The following is a 25,661-nucleotide window of genomic DNA, read 5'->3' on the forward strand; positions in this document are numbered from 1 at the left end:
TTTTTATTTATTTTTTAAATTATTTTTTTTACTTCTATTCCAGAAAATGTTAAACAAAATGATGCTTCATAATAGTTTTTGGTATAATTCCATTATTATTATATTTTTTTGTGGGTGGGGAAAGAAATAGTAACGCACAACACGTTGTGAGCTTGTTGATGGGCGTCTATTCTCCCTTTTTAAATAAGGATGGTTTATTCATAATGCATTTGTTTAAGTTTGGGTCCTGGAGGGGGGGGGGGCACACACCAAATGTTTCTTTTGGGTCTGAGCAGTGTGTAGCAGTGAATGTTTTGGAACCCCTGTGCAGTGGTTCTCAGTGTGGGGGACACCCAGGGGTCCTTGTGGGGAGGATCCCAGGGTTGTCCCCCCAAGCTAGATGACTGGTAACTGAGAGTGTGCAAAATGGAACCAAATGGGCCCCGCCATTTGGTTCCATTTTGACACACCCCCAGTTTACTATGCATCATAGGCCACGGGCCCCCAGTAATGGGGGTCCGTGGCCTATGATGCACAGTAAACTGGGGGTCCTTGAAATGCGAAGGTTTTGGGGACCCCTTTGCTACAGTGTGCAGCCAGCCAGGCAGGCAGCAATGTGATAGTCAGGGCCTGGAATAGACTCCTGTTTGGTCACAACAGACACATAAACACACGCCCTCCATAAAAAGTGGTAATTACAACCCTGCTCTGTGTCCCCGTTTGCACTCAACCGTCACTGCTCTCTCTCTCTCTCTCTCTCTCTCTCTCTCTGTCTCTTGTCTTTCTATCTCCCTCCACTGTCTCTCTCTCTCTCTATCTCTCTCTCTCTCTCTCCACCCCTCTCTGTCTACCTCTCTCAATTCACTTCAGTTCAAGGGGCTTTACTGTATATACGGCAGTTTGTTTACACAGGGAAACGCTTACATTGTCAGCGCAAGTGTGAAATGAAACAATCAAAACGAAGAAATGTGCAATTAAAGAGACGTGTAAACAGAACTGTCACAGCTCTCTCTCGCTTTCTCTCTGTCCTTTTATCTCAGCTCTCAACCTCTCTCTCTTCTCTCTCTTCTCCTCTGTGTGACCCCCTCCTCCCCATCCTCCTCCTCCCCCTCCTCTCTGCCACAGTTTCACGTGTGATAGTTGACTTTAGCGCGCCCGGGCCTTCCTGTGAGAATGGGATCAGCCTTGTTTATGTAGCTCCTGTGCTGTTAGAGCCGGTACAGTCAGTCTCACCATTGTCTATGTCTGTGTGTGTGAGTCAGTGAGTGGAGTGAGAGAGCCCTCCTCTTGCTCCCCATTATATCATAGACCCCCTGCCGAATCACCCTTCCCCACCCGGGCCACCCCCCCGCCCCACCCCCCAGTTTCAATACCGTTCGGTACACAGGCGTGTCATCTCACCGAGTCAGAAGTTAGGAAAGTACGGGTGGGTAGAAGGCTGAAATGAAAAGCCTTCCATTGTCAACGTGAGGGGGCACCAGCAAAGACATGTCACAAACCCCCGTCCCCATCGTTGTCATTGGCTATGCTGTCCTCCCCTTGGCTGGGGAGTGCAGCCAGTCTGTTTCCAAGTACTATGTGCAGTTAGGAAACGGGTCACACTCTGGCTCCATATGCAGTGATTTTTTTTTATAGCAATAACTGACATTTCGGCTAACGGGCCTTCTTCAAAATCAACAAATGGCAGTACACAGGCACTGGTGTCTTATATACGGTAGGCCAGAGAGGTTCTCAAACCTATAGGTATAAGCCACTAACACGCCAGATGGTGATCACACAATCATGCTGGTTAGATAAGCAGGTTAAGAAATATAATCCTGTGTCAATGTCTACAGCCAATTAGATCACTATTTAGATGACAAATAACATTATACATTTGGAATGAGAGCACATGCAGTACAATTAAAAACATTTCAATTCAAAAACATAATAACAAGCTAGGCATAAACTCGTGGGGGGGGGCATGGGCAAGTTACAGTGTAGGAGTTCACACTAAATCAGGGGTTTTCAACAGGGGGTCCTCAGAGTTACTACAGGGGGTCCGCCAAATCTTTGTGCGATATGATTTTTTTTTTACCTTGAACCTCTTGAACCCATGCATTCCTTTTCTGAGGAGAACTTTAGCCAAAAATAGCAGATCTTGTAGAAGTGAGCTTGTAGATCGGCTATTTTTGGCAAAGAGTTATAGGTGTAGAGGGAAAAAAGAGTAGCAAACGTTTATCTGAAACACAATTTTATACAATATAGAGGGGGTCCCTGCTTCATCTCTCTCTCAGCTAGGGGGTCCTTGGCCTGAAAGCATTGATGAATAACATTATACATTTAAAATGAGAGAACATACAGTACAATTAAGAACATTTCAATTAAAAAACATAATAATAAACTAGACATACACTCATGGGGGGGGCATGGGGGAGTTACAGTGTAGGAGTTCACGCTAAACGCTTGTTCCATAGCTCCAGGAAAAGCCATGGCTGAGGGCTGTGTGGAAGCATTAGCCCCGCCGCTCGCTCGCTCGTTCAGCGCAGGGCGATTAAGAAGTGTCTCGTCTTCCCTCGACAGCGTTCTAACCGACATCTTTGTCATCTCTCCATGCTCTCCTCCACAGGGCTGAGGAGACCCCAGAGAGATGATCGACAGCCAAAGCTGAGACTAGACACAACTGTGAATCGATAACTTGGTGCTATTCTGAAAGGTAATTATCTGTGTGTGTGTGTGTGTGTGTGTGTGCTTGTGTCTGTCCCCCGGTTGCATGCGCGCCTGCAACGCAAACCTGCCAGCGCAACTTGAGGAACATTGTAACTGTCCTTCCTGACAGTTAAACGCCACCCACCCCCCCCGCCCCCGCCAGCCTATCTCCACACAGCAGTTGTGTGTGTGTGTGTGCCACACAGCAATCGCTTCGACCAGGAAGGAGACAGACACACACACACACACACACACACACACACACACACACACATACACACACACACAGCGGTGTATTTCTATCCAATACCAGTGTGCTATAAGTGTGTGGAACGCCCGAAAATAGCCCCATACGTGGCTTTAAATAGCCAGACAGGGAACCTGTGTGTGTGTGTGTGTGTGTGTGTGTGTGTGTGTGTGTGTGTGTGTGTGTAGGGGGAACAGCTCTCACGTGGCTAATAATACAGGAGCGATGACAGTGGAGCGCTGTGCTGAGCAAGACACGAGTAACACCTGATTTATATGTGGTTGCGCGCCGGTGTCTCGCACTCAAAATAGCAGATCTAGATCTTGTAGATCTGGTATAATTGTAGAGCGGTGCTTCCCAAACAGTAGGTCGGACCCATTTTTTTTTATGGGTTGCGAGTAAATATCCCCTTTTTTCTGTTTCCTAAATGTCGATTAAAATTAGAATGGAATTCATACATATTTCAAGAGAATTTAATAAATGTAACGCGTCGTGAGAGCTTGTAGATCGGCTTTTTTTCACTAGTTTGGGTCCTGGGGAGACATCAATTTTATCTTTTGGGGTCTCGAGCTATAAGGTTTGGGAACCACTGTTGGAGAGCTTGTAGAGCTTGTATCTCACACAGTTTTAGTGCGAGATACCATGCACAACCAAGTATAAATCAGGCTTAATAATGCATCAGTGTGTGTGTGTGTGTGTGTGTGTGTGTGTGTGTGTGTGTGTGTGTGTGTGTGTGTGTGTGGTAGTGCTGGCAGTGGGCCCTTTCATTTCCAACTCCCATTTGTTCTTGTTTTTGTTGTTTTTTTTCTCCGGGGGGGGTGGGGGGTGTGGGTGGTGCTTTTTGAAGGCGACACCTTCTGTCTTTCTGCATGCGGGTGGGTTGTGTGTGTGATGTGTGTGCGTGTGTGTCAGGTGTTTCAGCGGGAGGGGTAGAGGGACAAATCTGTCACGCTCTTTTATGTGTGTGTTTTTTTGTTCTCCTTCTCCGACTGTTCCTTCCCTGTGTGTGTGTATGTGTGTGTGTCTGAGAGTGGGAAGGTGTGTGGGCGTTTGATATGGCACCGTTCCTGCTCTCCTCCCTCCTCCGCCTCCCTGTCCTCTTCCAACCCCTCATCTCCTTTCCTTAATCTATCTCTCCATCCTGCTCAGGCCGTCTGTCGCTCCTGCCCCCCCCTCCTCCCCCTCTCTCTAGCCTGGCATAATGAGATTAAAGCCAGTGTCTCAACAGTGTCTCAGACGCACACACACACACACGCGCGCATGCGTGCATCATTGCAGGCACGTTCGATCTCTCGTGCGTTCACGGGCGTACACGCAAACGCAGCACACTTAACGTTCGATTCACACAAACGGGCAGCTTGCACACTTGGCAGCACTATTGAAACGCAATGCACGCGCGCACACACACACACAGACGCACTCTTGGCAGGTGTCCAGTTGTGTCTCTGTGTCCTGTTATGTGGAGGTCTATGGTAAAGGCCTACTACAGTAACCTCGGCTCTGTCTTGCTATAGGTGAACTGGGCCATATGGGGCTGCTGCCTGATAATCACTATAGCCGATAGCAGGTTTGGCACAACGCCGCCCTCTACTGACTGACTGACGGACCACACGGCAGCCAGAGACAAAAGACACACACACACCTAAGTGTGTACAGAATTCAGTTTTCTCCACATTATGACCACTGACTGGGAGATTGGCTGTTGGAAAAGGACAGATAAAGGGGTTCACATGGGTGTCTCTCTGTACAGTCCCGCTTGTGAGTTCTGCTCGGTGCCTACACCGTGAAATACAGAGTGTACAAATGGATCTGTCCCTTTTTGCACTCATAGTTAATAACTTAAGCCCTATATACTTGGTTGAATGAGGAATAGCGGCAATCGCCAATCTACGAGCTCACAACACGTTTATTTTTTAACATTTAAACAAGCATATTTAAAAAAAGACGCAAATAAAATACTGGAGCACTCGACTGGTCGGCACGTATTTATTATTTTGTTACTGATGTTTCGACGTGTGTCTTCCCCAGAGCCACCCTTGCAAAATAGTAAATACGTGCAGACCAGTCGAGTGCTCCAGTATATTTTATTTTGGTAGTTTCTCCTAAAGTGCCCAGGTATTATTCTCTCTGATGAGCACCGACCAGCCCTTCTACCTTCAACTGACTGAATCGTGCTGGACTTCTCTTTGTACATAAAAAAAAAACTAAATCTTATGTTTTGTTGTGTGTTGGACTCCAGGAAGAGTTGCTGCAACTGTGGTGGCAGCTAATGGGGGATCCAAATAAAAGGAATAAAGAAATACAATGACATGGCTGGAAAAAGGGCCGAAAGTACCAGGGTTGAAAAGTGGTTAAATTGACACTCGTAACTTTGCAGTGTAGCTTTATTCCCCCCCTGGCCCCTATATATAGTGTCCACGCCCTCCCCTCTCTGCAGTCTCCAGCCAGCCCCATATAATGGAGAACCCACTGGCATTTATTGACTTTTTCTCCATCTCTGTCTTCCTCGCTCAGCCTCCCTTAGTTCTCTTCCGTCTTCTCGCCTTAACCCATAAAGACCGGGGACGCGTCTGTGTCGTTTTAGATTTCTTTGGCTATTCAAAAATAGCAGATATACAAGCTCATAGCGCGGCACCGAGTGCCGCGCTATGAGCTTGTAGATCTGCTATTTTTGGGGGGAAAAAATAAAAATTGTGCAAATCTTTGAATATATATATTTTTTATGCCGAACATTTTTACCTCAAATCTTTGCTTCTCGGGGTCCCTAGAACAAAATATTTTGAGATGGGAGTCCGCGGTCAAATACATATCATTTTGGGGGTCCTTGAAATGAAAAGGTTTTGAGCACACCACTGTAGCGACATACGTTTTTTTCCAGAAAACTGTGTTTTTTTTTTTTTAATCAGCCTTAGGTCTTAATGGGTTAAGCCGCCTCAAGTTTTAATCTCTCTCTCTCTCTCTCTCTCCTCTCTCTCCTCCAGCCTGTGGACAGGCTTTCGTGTCTTGGGTGCTGAAGACTTCAGAGGGTGCAGACCGTGTCGGTGTAGTGAGGCCTCCTCTGTCCTGCAGTGGAGGGCTTCACACACACAGCTAGGCTGGTGAGTACTGGAGCAACTCTGCACACACACACACACACACACACACACAGCCTTCTAAACCAGTAGTTCTCAAACGTTTTTGTGCTGCGGACCTCCATCTGAAAAACATTTTGTGCCAGGGACCCCCAGAAGAGAATATTTGTGTTAAAAAAAAAACCTGGAACCCCTCCAAGGACCCCTGGGGGGGTTCTGCCCCCCACCCCGGACCCCACTTTGAGAACCACTGTTCTAACGGCCCCATGCCACTTCCCAAAAAATTCAGTTAAAGCTGCCATCTGTAACTTTCATGTCCTACCCGGGATTCGAACCCGGGTCCCACCTTCATGAGCACCATGCTGTTTTGCACCATAAATGTTTGCACCTATAGCAACGTGTCACAGTATGATCACCCCTTTAAAGGTAGGGTAAGTGTTAAATAGCTCTTATCTTCTCATAGTACTCATTGCTACAGAGTGTTTGTTCAGTAACAGGGGTCTCCCTGTTACCCCCTAGCTCTTTAGTGAGCAGAAAATGTATTTTCAGGTCTGGATACCACTTTTATCCAATCAGGAGAGAGAACTCACACAGGATACAGATTAACAAGTGACATTGGAAGTGATGGCACAAAGAAATGAACAGACAAATTGGAACTGGAATACTGTCAAATTGAAGCTGATAAATGGGTACTCTCTCCTGATTGGCAGAAATTGGCAACTCACCTGAACATAAACAAAAATGTATCTGTTTATTAAAGAGCTGGAGAGACGAGGGGGGGCCCCTGTTACTGAATAAACACGCTACAGCAATGATTACAATCACGATACAGAGCTTTAACCTTTTCCCAATTTAGTTTTTATTTTATTTTAACCAAATGTCACTTACCCTACCTCTAACATTCTCTGTCATACAGATTGGTCAAAATTAACATTTTATTCACTAAAGAAAGTGATGGATTTGCAGCTTTAAGTGAAGACGTTGTTTTCTCATTGTGCATTAAGTGTGTGTCTCCTCCTCCTCCTCCCTGTAGGCTGGATGCATCACGCGGTGGAGCAGTTTGGCGGGCGTGGCACACGGGAGTCTTTCCCTCTGGACGGACCCGGCAGGGTACAATGGGCCCGCGCCTGGCCCCCCCCAACCACCAGGTTTGTCCTGTCCCCATGGCAACACCAAACATCATTCACACCACACCGAAAAAACTGTTGTGGAGGGTTCCATCCCGACTTGAAACCCCTTAACTATAAAACATTTTTTTTATTAAAGTAAAGACATTTTAAAGAGATGCGTTTCATCGCTGTCAGACAGAAGTCTTGTATCTCCATATTTCAAGTTTTTTCATAAATTACTGCCCTGCTTCGTTGATGCAATTTTTTCCCCTTCAAAAATAGCCAAAATAGCTGTTCTACAAGCGATTGCTATTATACAATTATTATTTTCTTAATAGATTTTTTTGGCTGTCGGGTTTATAAATATTGAACCAATGAAAAGTATTAACAAGAGCTTGTTTACTAAATAATAACTACATTTTATCCAATTGGAACACAGGTAATTTTTCTATTTCCTGAAAAGTTATCTTTTGTTCCTGTCGACGGCGACAGTATATTTACATATGTGTCTGGTACTGTGAGCACAACACCCCAGTACACTAAAATCTACGGTGTTTTTGTACAAGTGTACAACACTCCTGTTGAGTGAATGAAAGGGATAAATGTTCCAACTAAATGTGTGTTCTGTCCTCTTGTCCAGGTGTTCACCTGGAATGAGCCCGGTCATCTCCCACTCCCACCTACCTCTGAACCATCCCAGTAGATATGTTAATAATGGGTAAGTCCATGGCGACATGGTAGTATCAGTAGAACATGAGCATTTTGTTTGTCTTTGCACTTGAGATGTAGGCGTTTAGGCTTAAAGCTGAACGAATCTTGTCTTTTCTTTGACCCATCCAGACCCATGCAGATGCGAGGAGGGGCCGAGAAGCTGGACCTCCCTCCGGTCATGCTGTCGGGCCTGCCCAGGGACCAGCTGAGACCCCCGCCCCATCACCCCCATCCTCCCCCGGCCCCCCACAGGTGGGAGCAGCAGCAGGGCCAGCTGTACGAGTCCCACCCGCCGCCTCAAGGACCCTCGTCCATGGCGCTGTCCAACGAACACGCACTCCGACTCCACAGCGGCGGCGGCTACGCGGGCGGCGGCGCCCCCGCGCCCAACTCCCACCTGCCCCCCGGCAGACACAGCCACCTGCTGAAGGTGAGCTGAAGTGCCGCTGATGTTTGCACTTCCATTGCCTTGAGTCCCGTTATGAAATACTTTGAAAAACACACACCTAGGACTAGGGATGGGGACCATATGAAAATTTCATGTCACGATTATTGTGACCAAAATAATTGATTGCGATTAATCTCATCAAGTACACCCACTGGATATGAGGCTAATATGTCACAGGGACTTGCCCTCAATCCAACCCATGATGCTGAGTGCCAAGCAGGGATGCCATAACTACCATTCTTTCATAGTCTTTGACCTCCCAATCTCAGGGTGTAGACTCTAACCACAAGACCACTGAGCTGGTAAAAAGGTCCGCTTAGTTGTGATAATCTCCACGATAAACCACAGCCTCTTGCAGCCTATTGCTTTAACCTGCAGTAAAGTGCAATTAACCCTTTTTTATTGTTCTTGTCACTCACTCTGTATTCTGTTCTTATTTTCCTCGTCTTCCCTTGCTCTGTTTCTGCATCAGTTCGGGGGTCCCCAGGAGCAGCACCCCCCCAGAGGCGCCCCATCACTAGGGGAGGAGATGTGGGCTCAGGTGCAACAGGTAAAGCCCTCACTAATTGGCTACGCTCATGTTTCACCACGCATACTGTACTAACAAAGGTATTACCATACTGACTGTCACTCCTGCCACGGCGGCCCAGCTGACAGGTTCGTTTCAACCATAATGCATTCAGGGCTGCAACAATCAATTATTTTCGAAGAGATTATTCTATCTATTCATTTGCGATTAATCGAAGACTCGAGACACAAATCAATTAACCGATTGAGCGTTATATTATACTTGATCGTGCAACGGTGTTGTATATAGTCTTTCAAGTTTTTTGTTTAGTATTTAAATTTTTTGGAAACTTTTCGCCTAAGACTTACCCAAAATAGGGATCGATATTAATTAATTATTTCATTGATTGTCTATCGCTAAGTTTGATACTTAACTGCTGCAGCCCTAATATGCATTCAATATGAACACCTGTGTTTCCACTGAATCTTTTAACATTTTTGCTCCGTTCTTCCATCAGCAGCAGAGGAACAGCTACCAGGGGAAGATGCTCGTCGGTCAGCTGAAGAGGCCGGCGCCTCCGCTGGGAGAGCACTCGGTCATCCAGCACACCCCGGCCCCCTCCCTGCACCCCCCGCCGTCCCGCCCCGGCCCTGAAGACTGCCCCAGCCCCAAGAGGCAGAGGAGCTCTGATCAGGTAAGGAACAAGACTGTTGGCTCACAAAACCTTTTCAAATGCTTCCGCCTAAGCACTTCCGTCTGTGCAACAGAAGCACTGAAAATGAGAAGGGAGCAAAGCAGATTGCAACGTTTCCTGGTGACGAGCACAGGAACGATCTAATGTTGTTGTTCTAAATTTGTGCTTAAGAAACATGTAAACAGAGTTTTGTGAATTAAATCAGATTTCTAATGATGTGTCCCGGACTGGATACTTGGACACCGAAGCCTGATTTATGCTGTCACATGACGGTGTCGCTCGGCAAAAACAGCCGACCTACACGCGTTGTGAGCTTGTAGATCGGCTACTTTCGCCGATGTCTGGATACACAAATCCGATCGAGTCACTTGCAAATAACGGCGTGGACAGTCAGCCCTAAAGATCGTATTTGAGAAACTCTGTGCTGTGTGTGTGTGGTCTCTTGTGATCCTGCAGTAGTTTAAGTCTTGTGTTGTTTCTCCGTGGCCTAGGTACCCCACCCAGGGCTGCAGAGGTTCTCTGCCCCAGGCCAGGCTCCCGGTCCTCAGCAGCTGCATTATCCTACTCCTAAACCAGCCTTCTGGAACCCTCTCCAAAAGGTCAACCCTCCCTGGGCCCCACAGCCCACTGACCGCAAGAACCTAGTGCCACAGGAGTTCCAGGTCCGCACCGTAAGACAATGCTGCTACGTTTATAGCCAAAACACATGGATGAGATTAACCACTTGAACCCCAGCGTCCATATTCTGGGGTGAGGGGGGACATTAGCCCAACATAGCCGATCTACAGCGCGTTGTGAGCTTGTAGATCGGCTATTTTTGGCTACGAGATTTAGTGTAGATGGGGGGGAAAAGCTGTCCAAGTAAAGAGCCAATTCATGTCCAGTTCTGTTCTGTACATTAGTTGATTACTGTCTTTTTTTTCTCTTTGCCTTTATTTATACACCTGAAATCGCATTGAGATCTATTTTACGAGGGAGCCCTGTTCAGGGTAGCAGCTGTACAAAAAGTTATACACTTCTAAAACAAAAGAAAAAAACCCTGAACATTCGCTAGGGATGAAATTATATTTTCAGGATTGTTTCACTTTGGTAGAGGTTTTGATGTTTTGATGCAACTCCAAATATTGGCTAAATATCTTCAATAGCTGCTCTGTTTTTATTAGAAATGAATAATCCAAAATATAGCAGTCTCCTCATTGACTTCCATTGCATAGTGAAACAGGTCTCAAAGTCAGTCTTTTAGCACAAAGTGGATTCTGACAACATATAACATTATGAAACCTGACACCTGTTTTGTCCCCCCCCCCTCACAGGACCCCACCAAACTAGTCATGAGCAGCGGCTACGCCCACAACAAGGCCTCTCCTCCCACCTCCACGCCGTCACCCACCTCCTCTCCCGGAGGAGCAGGCGGCTACGCCCAGGGATGTGGCGGCGGTGCCCCCCTGTCCCACAACAAGGCTGCATTCCAACCTCAGGCTGCAAACCAGCAATCCCCAAACTCCTCCTCCTCCTCGTCCTCGTACCCCCACCACCACTTCGGCGGCGGCGGCTCCTCCAACAAACCCACCCTGGCGGCCTCCTCTTCGGCTCGCCCCCTGGCCACGGAGCAGCACCGCGGCGGCGCTCAACTCCAAAGGGGCCACCCCCACCCCCCTCCTTCTTCTTCCGGCGGGTTTCGGGGGACCGGCAGCCAACAAGCGAGTCCCTGTCACCCCCCTCCTCCGTCTACTCCGACCAGGGGGGACCAACACCCTCAGCACCCCCAGTCATCACCAGCAAACTCCCCTGCTGCCGGCAGTAGCAGCAGCAGCGGCGTGCCTTACAGTAGCCACTTCCAGCCTCACCCAGGGCTGGGGCACCACCAGGGCCCTCCGCCTCCTCCCCCTCCTCCTCCTCCTCCTGCCAGCAACACCGCAGTACCTCAGCAACAACAGCACAGCAGCTCCCATGTGGCCTGGAGACTCCCTGGCGGCAGACCCAGTGCTCACTGCCTGGTGAGTGTACAGACAGAGCACTCCACTACCAGCTACCACACAGTACACACAATGTAGGGCTGGGCAATTAACCAACAAAACCGATATTTAGAACCAGGGGCGTAGCCACGGGTGGGCCTGGGTGGGCCGCGGCCCACCCACATAGAAAGCTGGCCCACCCAATCGATTGTTTTTTGTCTAATTTTTTTTTTTTATAATAAATTGGTAAAATCTGGCAAAAATAAGAATTAAATAACATAACCTTAACCCTAAAACCGAAATAAAGTAACAAAAAAACAGGAAAAAAGTAACAAAATACGCCAAAAAAACGTAGGCCCAGCCTATACTAGCGTTCTGGCTACGCCACTGTTGAGAACCAATGACGATATGTTATAGTGCAGTGATTGAAGTCAGTGCAGTGAAGTGTCATCTCGTTTCCCCAAACAGGAGCCAGGCCTCTACAGACATCCAGGGCTGTTACCTCAGGGCCAGCAGAGCCAGAATCAGGTTGCGGAGAGCCGGGCTCCTCCAGTCCACTCCCAGCACCACCACCACCACCAACAACACCACCAAGTCAGCCCCCCGCTGGTCCCAATGAACCCCACCCGTACCCCAGTTATCACCCCCAACCTTCCTGCCTCCCAGGCTCCTTGCACCATCAACCGCTATGCCAGCAGCAGCAGCAGCAGTGCTAGTGGGGCTAAAACTGGAGTCTCCACTGTGAGCGTAGCACCCCCTCTTGGCTGCTCGGTGAATAGCGCCCATCTCAACAAGGACAGCTGGCAGAGAGTGTCCTCTGTGGCCCCCGCGTCTCAGCTGGACGCTCTGCTGCAGCAAGGCTATCAGGTAGGGCCTGCAACCATCCATGTTCTCAGTATTGTTATGTCATTATTCTATCCATCACTTTTTCTGTTAATCAAATTTATTGAGAAGCCCTTTTTTTTTTAAATATATCAACGAATCCAACGTGAAAAGATAATGATAGATTTTTTCAATAAATAACTCATACAACAATGTTGTGCAAAAACGTTTACCATTAAAAAAAAATCACACCCAGTGTGAAGAGAGTGGTGCCTTTGAAAGTGTAACTGGTTGCATCCTTGTGTTGCAATCAGCGACAATATGTTGTCACGTGACACGTGACAACATATTGTCACGTGTCACGTGAAGCTTGACCAATCAGCCGTGTTCAAACATACGGACGGACATAAGGACACACGGACAAAGTCAAATGTAGGAGTGGTTGGCACCACTCAAAAAATGAAATCTGAAAGAAAAAAAAGGAAAATAATGTTTTTATTCAAATTGCTTAAATGGATTAGTTGGATTAACTCTTGCCACCTTTACCTATCAGGGAGCCCCAGCAGGCACTGCCAACCACCTTCCTCCCCGACTGGCACCACCGGCAAAACCTCAGCAGCAGGGACCCACCAACAACCCCGCCGGGTCCAACCAGTCGTTTCCCAGGACGTCGTCGCACTACGGCCGGGGAGCGGCGGTCGCAGAGCGGCCCCCTCCCGCCGCGCCGCCCGCCTCCTTGTTCTCCTCAGGGCACCACCAGAGGGCAGGGGGGGAGAGCGTGATCACCACGAGTCGAGTCGCCAACTCTCTCCCGACCACCAGGCCTCCCGCCAGCACGTGTTGTCCCACGCTGACGGCCGCGTCTCATCACCACGCCAGCGTCGTCTCGGCCTCGCAGCCGCCCCTCAACCCCACCTCCTTGATGTCCAGATCGGGCCACCACCAGGTAAGAGCCTGTCGCAATTGTTACACGAGTGGTTCTCAAAGTGGGGTCCGGGTATCCCAAGGGGTCCTTGGGGACGGGTACTGGGGTTCCAGGGGGTCCCCAGCTAAAAATTTTTAATATAGTGTCACGATCATTTTAACCACTTTAACCATATTTTATAGTTTTGGCTATTCAAAAATAGCAGATCTACAAGCTCATAGCTATAGCTAGAGCTTGTAGATCTGCTATTTTTGAAAAATCTTTGAATATATACATTTTTCAAAGCGAACATTTGTAACTCAAATCTTTGCTTCTGGGGGTCCCTGGAACAAAATATTTATAAATGTTCGCTTGAAAAATATATATATTTATAGATTTGCACAAATTGTCACGATAAAAAAAAAAAAGCAGATCTACATACTCTTGAGCTTGTAGATCTGCTATTTTTGAATAGCCAAAGAAATCTAAAAATGACACAGAGCCTTTCCCGGTCTTAATGGGTTAAATTTCTTTTCTCAAGTATTCGTACGACAATTAATGGTTAAACTTTCCCTGACCGTGACAGCCCTACCACATGGTCGGATCCTCCTCAGCCCAGGCTGCCTCCCGTGGCCAGCCGTCCGCGCCTCCCCCCGGCCCCCCGACGGCCCCCATCTCCCAGCAGACCACCGTGGACGCGCTGGACAAACTGGACGCCGAGCTGCAGGGCCACATGCAGGCCGAGGAGCGCAGGAAGAGGGAGCGAGAGGAGGAGGAGGAGAGGAAACGCAGAGAGGAGGAGCGCAGGAGGCGCAGGGAGTGGGACCGTCAGCAGGAGGAGCAGCGCAAGAAGAAGGAGCTGGAGAAGAAGGAGCAGGAGAGGAAGAAGAGGGAGCACGAGGAGGAGAGGAAGAGGAGAGAGTGGGAGAGGCAAGAGGAGGAGCGGAAGAGGCGAGAGTGGGAGAAGCAGGAGGCGGAGAAGAAGAGGAGAGAGTGGGAGAGGCAGGAGGAGGAGAAGAAAAGGAGAGACTGGGAGAAACAGGAGGCGGAGAAGAAGAGGAGAGAGTGGGAGAGGCAAGAGGAGGAGAAGAAGAGGCGAGAGTGGGAGAGGCAAGAGGAGGAGAAGAAGAGGCGAGAGTGGGAGAGGCAAGACGAGGAGCGGAAGAGGAGAGAGTGGGAGAGGCAAGAGGAGGAGCGGAAAAGGGAGGAAAAGAAGAAACAGGAGAGAAAAGAGGAGGAGAGGAGGTGGCGGATGGAGAGTAAGATGAAAGAGGAGCTGAGCAGCGCTAAAGGCAAAGAGCAGACCGCTATCGAGAGTCTGGAGAGACTGCTCTCTGGCGACTCCCTCACCTCCCCACCTCCCCCTCGCCTCTCCTCCATCTGCACTACTACTACTTCAGGCCCTCCTCCTCTGCCCCCCGCTTCCACCCAGTCCTCGCCGCCTTACCCGTGGCTGAGCCGCGGCGGCGTACCGCCGTGTCCTCCGGGCCCTGCCCTCGCCGCCCCCGTGGAGAGGCTGCGTCCGCCCCCTCTCACGCCCCAGACTGAGTACGCCAGAGAGAAGCAGAGGCAGAGAGAGATGTGGGGCAACGTCGGCGGCAGCACAGCGGCGGCCCAGAGTCCACCATCCACACACAATACCTCAGGGATGAACCAACAGGCGTACAGCGCCGCCCAGCCCCACCACAGGCCCCACGCAATGCAAAACGCACCGTCGCCATCCAAAGACGGGGACAGAGACAATGGCGGCCCGCGGCGGCAGACCCCGGGGGTGAGTCTCGGGGCTCTCCCGGCGCCGACGCTGAGGGAACCCCCCAAGTTGTACCAGGCTTTCCCGAGGGACGCGCTGCACAAGCGTATGCCCGGTGGCATGAGCAGCCTGGGCAGCAGCTGCGGCGGGGAGTCTGACAGCGCTCAGTTCGAGGAGGAACCCTCGGAGATGACGACGCTGCTCCCCGACGGTCTGGCGAACATCATGGCGATGCTGGACGAGTCCATCAAGAAAGAAGAGGAGATGTATTGCAGCGCTAAAGGGTCCCTCGACCCGTTCCCCCCGAGCATCCCGCCCGTCAAGAACTATCTGTGCGCCCCGGACCTCATCCCGGCGCCCAAGCACCACCAGCCTAACCAGGAGGAGTTTGGATCCAATCCCCACGCTAGTCCTCCCGTGCTCAGCCGCCAAGGCTCCCTGGCGTCCCCGTGCAGCCGGACGTCGTCGCTCAACGAGGACGATGACGATTGCCTCAAGGTTTCTCCAAACATCCACATCAACCCTAGACACTGCATGGACACGGGAATGGGATCCGCCAACACCAATTACCGCCACTGTGATCTGGCGAAGCTCTACGGCCTCACTGATCTGGCCAAAAGCGAAGCCGACGAAGAAGAGGACGAATACTATTCGGAGACCCCCTCCTGCTCCCCGCCGCCTCAAAGACCCCACCTGCACCAGACGGGAATGAGCAGCATATTCAAGTCCCAGACTACCGTCCCGGAGAGCCAGAAGTACGCTTACAGAGGCGGGCCTTTCGGAAGACCCCCTGCCTCTGCACTGCTTGGGGTCAAATATTCCTCATCGCTCTCGTTGGGTCCCGACATCTGTCGCCAGCAGCAGAGCACCTCCCCCACCTCCGAGTCCACCGGTCACCCGGGATTCAGTCCGGCTCTTCCGCCTCCGAAGCCTTCTCCCTCTCCCGTGTCGGATCACAAGATAGTGAAGGTGGAGGAATCTGACATCTGGGAGGAGCACAAGGCGGTGAAGGTGGAGGAAGTTGACATCTGGAGGGACAGTAGAGAAACGGAGAGATGGTTAGGGTTTGGTAAAGAAGAGCACTTCCCCTCCATAGAGCCTAATAAAATGGAGATGAAGGAGGAACAGAAGCTGACCACCATCTCCGAGTCTTCTCTCGCCGAGCTGGGCAGAATCTGCGAGATCAACCTCGGTCAGCTCTCCGACAAGAGCTCCACGGACGAATCCAAAGCCCACATCAGGCAGCAGGACAGACACGAGACGGAGAGAGGGAAGGAACGGGACAGAGAGAGGGACAGAGACCGGGAGAAAGACAAGAGGAGAAAGCATAGCCACGGCCACAGCAGCAGCAAGACGCACGAAGAGAGGAAGGAGCGGAAGAAAAAGCACAGGGAAAAGAGGGAAGAGAGTTCCACCTTCTCCTCTTCCTCCTCAAACTCCTCGGGCTCCAGCCACAAGCGGCACAAGGAGGGCAAGAGCCACAAGGAGAAGAAAGACCGGAGGATCCTCGGCGACCTCGACCTCCAGTGCAAGGAGGCGCGAGAGAAGGACCGCGCTCGTTCGGACTCGGAGAAAAGGAAGCGAAAGGAGGCGTCTGGCGCCGGATCAGCCAGTGAAGGGGAGCACGCCGAATGGGCCTCCAGGACCTCTGGAGGAAAAAATGACAAAGAGTCACCTAGTTCCTCGCTAGTCTCCACAGACTTATTGAAGCTGAGGGCGCTGTCGGACGGCCCGCCTAAGGAGCTGAAGATTCGCCTGATCAAAGTGGAGAGCGGGGACCGGGAAACGTTCATCGCCTCGGAGGTCGAGGAGAAGAGAATCCCACTGGAGGAGATAAACATTAAGAACGATGCCAAGGACATCATCAGGTCCTGCAAGTAAGTAGGAGTGTATTAATAACCAAGGTTATTGTAGTTTTGCATTTTTTATTAGTTTCGTTTTTAAAGTAGGTTTGCTATCGTTTTTTATTTTGTTTTTGAAAAGGCTTAGTTTTAATTTAGTTTCAGAGGTGATATTGAAAAAGGTCAGAAAAAGAATATTGTGATTAAAAACTCAACAAAACCATACGATACATTTATTCACAGTTAAAACTGAAACAGCTAACAAGATAGATTTCATATCCAACCAAAATACTAGACCTATGTCTAGTATTAATACTAGTAATACTACACATACATTTTCTCATTAGTTTTATTTAGTTTTGTAAACACACACACTACAGTAGAGAGAGTTAGCTTTCCCACTGACATCAGTTTGTCTTGCGTCCAACTGTTGACACCTGTACCGTTGTTCCAGGGGTTCGAGGTTTAAAGGTAAGTTCAAAGAGTCCTTCCTGCTCCCAGCTTTCTCTGTCAAGCCTGACATGAGCACAGAGGTCCCCATTCCCAGGGAGAAACTCAACCCTCCCACACCCAGCATCTATGTAAGTCACTCCACCTCACAACACCATTGTACTCCTTTCCATATGATTTTCATATTATTTGTTTTGGAAATGTACAGCTCCATGAAAAGAAACCAAATGCCACTATTATATGGGCACATTCTGCCCTCTTGTGGTGGTTTAGTGTAGTCCCATCAAAAGTTGGTGCAAGTCAAAATCTCAAGGCACTCCTATTTATAGCGAACATAGCCGATCTACAAGCTACAAAAATGACATTAATATACACGTGGCTTATGATGACAAGCCCCAAATATCACCAAAATGTGGTTAAGATATATATATATAGATATATAGGTATATATAAATTATATTTAGGGTATATAATGTTGCTTCAGTATTGGGAAACAAGTGCGCACAAAGTACAGATATAGTAAAGTTTTAAATAATTCATAACCTTTTCTATTCTTATATTGCAATAATAATGTGTTGCTGTCACAAAAGCCCAAGGCACACCTGGACTTGTCTCACGGCCCACCATTTGAGAACTACTGGTTTAATGTACATGAAACGGAACGAGTGACATGTCTTATGTTGTTAATGTCAATGTGTTTGCCTTTTCTTCTGCAGTTGGAGAGTAAGAGAGACGCCTTCTCCCCCGTGCTGCTGCAGTTCTGCACTGACCCCAAGAACGCTGTGACTGTAATCAGAGGCCTGGCCGGATCGCTGCGACTGAGTACGTTTGCCCACATACACTCCTAATAGTAAATGTCGAAAACCAGGTCCCATTGATGCACTGTTCCCTTTCTTTCTCCAACGTTACTCATGGCTCTAGTCTCTGGTAGCCATCAAGCTAAGAAAGACCTCTCACGTTTTACACAGATCTGGGCCTGTTCTCCACCAAGTCCCTGGTGGACGCCAACGCGGAGCAGTCGGTGGAGGTCAGAACGCAGGTGCAGCAGCCCGCGGACGAGAACTGGGACCCCACCGGGACCAGTCAGGCCTGGCCATGCGAGAGCAGCCGCTCCCACACCACCATCGCCAAGTACGCCCAGTACCAGGCCTCCAGCTTCCAGGAGAGTCTGCAGGTAAACAATGCAATTTGACCACATGAACCCTAGCGTCTCTTTTCTGGGCGTGATAGGCTAATCAGTGATTTGGAGTATTTGGAGGGAAAAATGGATGGGATTAAGCATAGACCCATGGGGAAACCGGCTATGTCCAAAATATGAACTTTTCAGGAAATGAAAAAAAAAAGTGTTTTTAGAACAACACAATACTGCCTCATCGAAGTCGGTATGGTGACTTTATACATTGTCAGATACTTGAATGTGTCCTTATCTTATCACCACTTTATCCAAATACAGCTCAAGTGGAGTTAGGAGGTTTTTGACCATTAATGTGGAGATGTTTTTTTTCTCCGTCTGACTTCGTCAATCTAATCAATGGGGGACAAACCACCTAACTCCACAAGTTGGAGTTAGATAGTTTGTCCGACAGTTTGAGGATCCAATGGAGTTAGGAGGTTTAGTCAGAAGCGCTTTTTAATACTTTTCATTGGTTCAATATTTGTAAAACCCACACACAGACGTAAAGGGTGTTCAATAGCACCGATTTATTTAAGAAAATTAAAAAGTAAAAATAAATTGATAGCTGGTGTCTGCCCGACAGCGACGACTTATGGAGCTTAAGTGGTCCCTGGACCCTGCCTCTGTTAACCACGGAAGTCCTATATGCGATCTCGTACGACAAATAGCGAAAATAGTAGATCAGTTTCATTCTACTGTTTCCAATGTTTCCAATGAATCATGTTGTGAGCTTGTAGTTCTGTTATTCTTGCCGCCCGGCCGGCGTGTGTGTGTGGGGGGGGTCCTCGGAGGTATAGTTTGATGTTTAGCAGCTAAAAATAACATGGCATGATGTATGTCTTCAGGAGGATAAACGTAGTGACGATGAAGATGACGATGAGGAGGAGAAGGACAAGGAGAAGGAGAAGGAGAAGGAGAAGGACAGGAAACCACCCAGCACTTCTGACAAGGACGTCCCCAAGGACAGCAGCAGGTAACGACTCGACACCACAGGCAAACTTCTTTACAACCAGGCCACCAGCTCACAATGCACATGTGTGAGCTTGTAGATTGCCTATTTTAGATGTTTTCTTTTTTTGTTTTGTTTTTTTACCATTTTGCAATACAGGAACTCTTGTTCTAGAATATAAAATATGTATTCCAAACACTGCGCTAAGTCTTTGACTTTCCTTCCCTCCCTCAGTGGTGAGCAGAAACCAGTGGGGAAGATCATTAAGTTTGGCACCAACATCGACCTGTCCGATCCCAAGAGGTAAGCAATTACATAAAGAAAATATGTGAGAGACATTGTACCCTTTACCCCTTTTAAAAAACAAATGTCTTTAAATTGATTTTAGTGCATAGAGATATACAGTAGTAAACGAACTAAACAAACAATCAAACTGACTTAAAATAATGAATCATACTAACAAAAGATTAACAAGAGAAAATGTGAACTTGTTTTGGAACTACAGTAGTTTGAACTAACGCTGTGTGTCCACTAGGTGGAAGCCCCAGCTGCAGGAGCTGCAGAAGCTGCCGGCCTTCATGCGCGTGGCGTCCAGTGGCAACATGCTGAGCCATGTGGGACACACCATCCTGGGCATGAACACTGTGCAGCTCTACATGAAGGTGCCTGGGAGCCGCACACCTGGTAAGCAACACTCACCTCTGATTGATTGTTATGCTAAGAGGACAACACAAAAAAAAGCCCACATGGGCTTGTTTCCATCGTGGCCCATTGTACTCAATTCATCAGTAAGACATGCAATACATACAATTCAATAATACAATACATGTTGGTAGCAGCAAAGGGTATATTTACAGAAAAAAGGAGGGGGGGGTAGGTGTTCCAAGTTGTTCTACGAAGCCCAATTGTATTTTGATGTCAGCCATTCTTTTAGGTTAATTTTGGCTTTGGGTAGGGAGTCGAGATCTTTAAAGAGCCTGTAAACAGGAAATACCCTAACCCAGTATGGGTGGTTATGAACCACCCAGCCAAATTAGAATTAGAATTAGAATTTAAATTGGTTTCAAAGTCATGGAAAATTATCTGTAGTTTTTTCTGCTAATGACTTTGGGGGTGTGTCCACTGAAGGCAGTGAAATCATTATTTTAGCCAAAAGATGGCGATGCACTCGAGGGCAGGGGTCTTCAACGTTTGTTTAGGCCAAGGACCCCTTAGTTGAGAGAGATGAAGCAAGAACCCCCCACTACATAATATTGTATTAAATTGTGTTGCAGATTAAAGTTTTTCATAGATTATGTAGGTAGCTTCATAGACTTGTTTGACATTACTGTCGATTCATTGTTGGGTTCATGTTTATGTGTATTTTCAGACATTTAACCACTTTAAACTGTCAATACTTAGTAAACTTGACCTTTCACTCAGTACTTGGTCTGCTCTTTTTCCATCTACACCAAACCTCTTTGCCAAAATTAGCAGATCTGTTATTTTCGGCTAATGTCCTCCTCAGAATAGGGATGCTGGGGTTCAAGTGGTTTATGTAAAAACAAATATCCTATCACACAAAGATTTGGTGGCCCCCCTGTAGTAACTCTGAGATTGAAGACCCCTGCTCTAGGGTATAGCATCAGAAGACTGGTGTACCTTGGTGGGACTCCCTCTTCCTTTGGTGTGTCGCCCAGGTGGCGCCTAAACCCTAACCTTTAACTTCACAAAAACAATGCCTAAACCTAACATTAACCCTCTCCCTAACCTCACAAACACTGTGCCTAACCTTAACCTCAAAACCACGTCCACCTGGGCGAAACACAGGGAAAAGACAGAGTCCGGTACCTTGGCAGAAGACTGGTGTAGTTAGGACAGTAACTCTGACGACATCACTGAAACTCACCTGAGTGTGTCATCAGCCCCGCCCACAACAATTGCTCTCAGCAGGAAATGCCCAAAACGGGGCAATTCCTGTTTACGGGCTCTTTAATGGCTTTGGTTAATGCATTCCACATGAGGTGGCAGCATGGTAGAATGCATTTTTCCCCTTGTTTGAGACAAGTTTCTGGGGTAACAAGCCAAGGTCAGATGAGCTCCCTCAGGTGTTATGCCCCTGGGCAATCACTCACTCTAGATAAGTACGAAAATAGCTGACGCATCGTGGACGCTACACACTGTGAGCAACTCTGTGAGGTTGGCTAGTTCTTTAGTAGTACTTTGTTGCAATGGAGCAACAAAGTATAAATCAGGCTTATGAGCGAGAAAAAAAAAGTAATGTATGGACCATTTTTTCCACTTTGCATTGACAGGCAATGGCAATACATTTAGCTAGATGGTTCCATATTACCAGATAAAAGCTGCCGTTTTTTCCAAATCTGAATTTTAAGATGGCTTTTTTTTCAGGCTAGGAGTAGAAGGGCAGTCTGGTGGCCATTGGGTTGCATAATATATTGAAAATAAATTTCCTGCGGACCGGAGGTTTAACACACTTACAACACTAGTTTTATTTTTTATTCTACTTACAGGAAGTAGATAGACATTTGAAGTACATGACACCAGAGCTAGCAACTGACGCTATAAATAAGTTGTTGGTCCCGGCAGCTGTGCGCAAGAGCGCTTATTTTTTTCGTTTGTCTGCCGCGCAACATTTATTTTGACCACGCATGCGCACCAGTTATGTGCTCCCCTGAATATGCAGCACATATCGCATTTCAACACATACACATACTGTATAAGATGTGTATGAAGGATGTTTTTGCTTACATTAGAACGTTTTTTAAGGGGAGCAGTGAGAAAACCGTATCGTTAAGGTGGTGGCATTCATAGTCAATAGACGCTGTAGCCAGGTGCAATGTTTTCAATACAACCATATCGTTGAATGGAAATATACAGTAATCCCTTTCCCCTTTCTTTCTGCTTTTTTTTTCAGTGTGCAAAAACACTGAAACACTACAATAGGCTTTTCATTATTGTCTGGGTTCTATGTTAGCAGAAAACCTAACTAAGGCAGAAAGACGTTGAAACTTTACTTGTTGCGAGTTATAAGCCCCGTTCGTTCACACTTACTAGATTTGCGGGCAATGTGGTGGCATATTTGATTTTGGTGGGCAATGTGGTGGCATATTAGATTTTGGTGTCATGTGTGAACGTGCACCGAATCTCGAATGGCGGGCAATCTTGTGTGGGCATTTGTTCCTGGTTAGGAACCTACAACCTTGCCTGCATTCTTTTCCATCCACGCAAGTGTGAACGTCATACCCCCATGACAGTGCTTTTCAGTGAGTGCAACTGTTGTGTTCAATATTAGTTTTTACATGAACGGAGGAGTGTTCTACAGTCGAGCTCTGTTCATGGACCTCTGTTCATGTAAGAACTTCAGCTACTGTATGGGTACAAGTGTGCTGTGGTGCAGAGAGAGAGAGTGGAGTGAGAGATGGTTGAGCGATGGTCGAGTGATCATAGGTTTATGTCAAGGGGGAGACTATTTACTCAATCATGGTTCAGAGAGAGAGAGAGAGGTAGAGGGAGAGAGACTATGACAGCAAGGCTGCCTGTACCCGTGGCAAAAACTGTTCAGTGACCAAAATGCTTCCGAGCAATGTTGACACAACTAGAGAAAGGTGAAATTTGATAGGCTATATGTTGCATGGACCAACTACTGCAACTACTGTTAAAGTAGCTTCTCATCAAAAGACTAGTATCACGTGCTTACAGTCATCTCCCACGTGAGTATTAAGTACCCCCAAGAATGAGAAGGGACCATGGCATCTACTTGTACTGGTAAAGAGGGTCATGTGCGAACGCCTTTCCCACTGCCTGTGTGCCGGCAGTTCATGTTAATGTGTTTTCCAACCATGTAACGGCATTCATGTCTACACACACAGCAATGTTATCGCATATTGCATGTTGTCCCAAATATCGTGCAGGCATATACCTTGTCCACCCAGCGTGCAAATGACTAAAAGCATTTTTTTTACCCACAGGTCACCAGGAGAACAACAACTTCTGCTCGGTCAACATCAACATCGGCCCTGGAGACTGCGAGTGGTTCTCTGTGCACGAGAACTACTGGCGCGATATCAGCGACTTCTGTGAAAAGTGAGTTTGATTTGGCGGCACAGAGTCGCATATCGTTGCGGACAGGTGGAAACGTAAATGTCCAGGAAATGAGAAAAAATAACCTGTGTTCCAAATGGATCCAGTGTAGTTATTATATTGGTCAAAAGCTCTTGTTAACACTTTTCATTGGAAAATGTTTATAAACCCCTCAGCCAGACTTAACCACTTTTGTTTAAAAAAAGATGTCTCCTTGTCAGAAATAGGACTTTTAAGAATCGCTACTTTTTAACTACAGTGTTGTACAACATTAATTTACAGAAAAACACAAAAAGTTGGAATATGGGGATACAAGGTTTCTGACCGACAGCAACAACATGAAAACAACCTGATCTTTAAAAAATAAATCATGCTGTACATGAGTGACCTAACTCTTAACTCCACTCCTCCTATTTCCGCTCAGGCATGGAGTGGACTACCTGACGGGGTCCTGGTGGCCGGTTCTGGAAGACCTCTACAAGGCCAACATCCCGGTGTACCGGTTCATCCAGAGACCCGGGGATCTGGTGTGGATCAATGCCGGGACGGTTCACTGGGTGCAGGCTGTGGGCTGGTGCAATAACATCGCCTGGAACGTTGGCCCTGTCAACGGTGAGCGGGACTGATACATCCAGATTTTTTTGAGAAACAGCAAAATGAGTTGAAATAGCATAAAAATAAATTGAACCACTTTAACCCTATATACATACATTGTCGGCTATAGACGAACTGCAAGCTCACAACGTGTCGCTATTAAAAATAATTCATGTGTAAAATGTGGAATCTTTCTTAACACATTCACTGCCAGAATTTTTGCAGATTTTTCGTTGAAAAAAAAAAAGGAGCCGAGATACAGAATTTTTAAGTTTTAAGTTAACAAGGAAGTGGATAGGAGTCTAAATCTTCGAAAAATCATATCTCCTTGGTCTTTGGGTCAAAATAAAAAAAATGAATAAAAAAAAAAGAATGACATTTTTTGCTAAAATCGAGTTAACTCGATCTAGGCAATCAATGTGTTAACAACACAAATCGTATGTGGGGGTCGCTGGAACAAAATATTTTCAGATAGGGGTCTGCGGATAAATACATATGAATTTGGGGGTCCTTGACATGAACAACCGCTGGTTTAAGGAAGGAAGCAACACGCAAATTTACAAACGTCTTTGCACAAAAACAAGACATTGCGACGGAATAGATCTGCTATGGGACTTAAGTGGTTACGTCATAATGTACTTTTTCCATTCCTAGAAATGCAGTGGAGTCAAAAGTACAATATTTGTCTTGTAGTGGAGTGAACGTTATCCAAAAAATGCATTACTCGAGTAAATGCACTTTTACTTACTACTGCACTCTAACTGTCCACCACTGGTTATGTATCATTGGAATAAATGTCAGTGAAACATGGATTGACGTGGTGTCTCTGCAGCCTACCAGTACCAGCTGGCCCTGGAGCGGTTCGAGTGGAACGTGGTGTCGAACGTCAAGTCCATCGTTCCCATGATCCACGTGTCCTGGAACGTGGCGCGCACCCTCAAGATCACCGACGAAGAAACCTACAAGATGATCAAGTGAGTAAAACGGGTCCAAATTACACGGGCGGCCCACTGTCGTCTGCACGGTCCTCCTAACGTCGATGTCCTCTCCCTGCAGACACTGCCTCCTCTCTAGTCCATCAAACACATCCAGATCTTAAATGGGATAGTTCACACAAAAAATGACTTATTTTCTATCAATTACACACCCCATGAAGACTTGAATTCAAGGATTTTTTTAGATTTTGTCGCATTCCTAAGCCAATAATTTGATAACCGGCGGAAAGATGCTGATGTATCCGGTAGGAGACTCAAAGGAGACTCTTTGAGTCTCCTCGCCGTCATCAAATTATTGGCTTAGGAATGCGACAAAAACAAAAGAAATCTCCATCAATTCAATGCTTCATGGAGTGTGTAATTGATAGAAAATAAGTATTTTTTGGGGGTGAACTACTCCTTTAACCTTCATGAATTAACCTTCTCAGTCGCCACGACTGAGAAGACGTTTTGGTTTTGGTTTGGATTCCATAGAACGTCTTTTATGGAAGCATGTCATACACCAAAAATAGGCGTCAAAGTAGCAATGGAATAGAATGTTCTCCCAGAAAACCCTAATGATCTCGGATTTTTCATATATTCATATTTCAGGTTAAATCTTCAATCTGTGATTTATTCAACTGGTTACCTGGCTTACCTGGTTATGCCAAAACATCAATAAATCATTTCATCTGTGCTAATTGTTTATGAAA

At 47.3% G+C, this 25,661-nt stretch overlaps 1 protein-coding gene across 1 annotated transcript in view; it reads left to right on the forward strand.

Moving 5' to 3' along the window:
* Positions 1 to 25,661, forward strand: part of kdm6ba (lysine (K)-specific demethylase 6B, a) — a 142,917-nt gene that overhangs the window by 112,781 nt on the left and 4,475 nt on the right. Inside the window, exons 5-25 of the mRNA XM_084042268.1 lie at positions 2,588 to 2,674; positions 5,896 to 6,012; positions 7,019 to 7,133; positions 7,735 to 7,812; positions 7,935 to 8,235; positions 8,726 to 8,803; positions 9,279 to 9,455; positions 9,947 to 10,126; positions 10,769 to 11,452; positions 11,879 to 12,277; positions 12,786 to 13,178; positions 13,723 to 16,763; positions 17,182 to 17,308; positions 17,894 to 17,999; positions 18,146 to 18,351; positions 19,197 to 19,324; positions 19,535 to 19,603; positions 19,836 to 19,984; positions 23,269 to 23,383; positions 23,805 to 23,992; positions 24,807 to 24,948. Coding sequence (XP_083898394.1) covers positions 7,024 to 7,133; positions 7,735 to 7,812; positions 7,935 to 8,235; positions 8,726 to 8,803; positions 9,279 to 9,455; positions 9,947 to 10,126; positions 10,769 to 11,452; positions 11,879 to 12,277; positions 12,786 to 13,178; positions 13,723 to 16,763; positions 17,182 to 17,308; positions 17,894 to 17,999; positions 18,146 to 18,351; positions 19,197 to 19,324; positions 19,535 to 19,603; positions 19,836 to 19,984; positions 23,269 to 23,383; positions 23,805 to 23,992; positions 24,807 to 24,948 — 6,671 coding nt within the window. The 5' untranslated portion in view covers positions 2,588 to 2,674; positions 5,896 to 6,012; positions 7,019 to 7,023. The remainder of the gene's footprint in view (positions 1 to 2,587; positions 2,675 to 5,895; positions 6,013 to 7,018; positions 7,134 to 7,734; positions 7,813 to 7,934; positions 8,236 to 8,725; positions 8,804 to 9,278; positions 9,456 to 9,946; positions 10,127 to 10,768; positions 11,453 to 11,878; positions 12,278 to 12,785; positions 13,179 to 13,722; positions 16,764 to 17,181; positions 17,309 to 17,893; positions 18,000 to 18,145; positions 18,352 to 19,196; positions 19,325 to 19,534; positions 19,604 to 19,835; positions 19,985 to 23,268; positions 23,384 to 23,804; positions 23,993 to 24,806; positions 24,949 to 25,661) is intronic.

This window comes from Gymnoscopelus microlampas (genome assembly GCF_963454915.1).
Source record: "Gymnoscopelus microlampas genome assembly, chromosome: 19".
Lineage (NCBI taxonomy): Eukaryota > Metazoa > Chordata > Actinopteri > Myctophiformes > Myctophidae > Gymnoscopelus > Gymnoscopelus microlampas.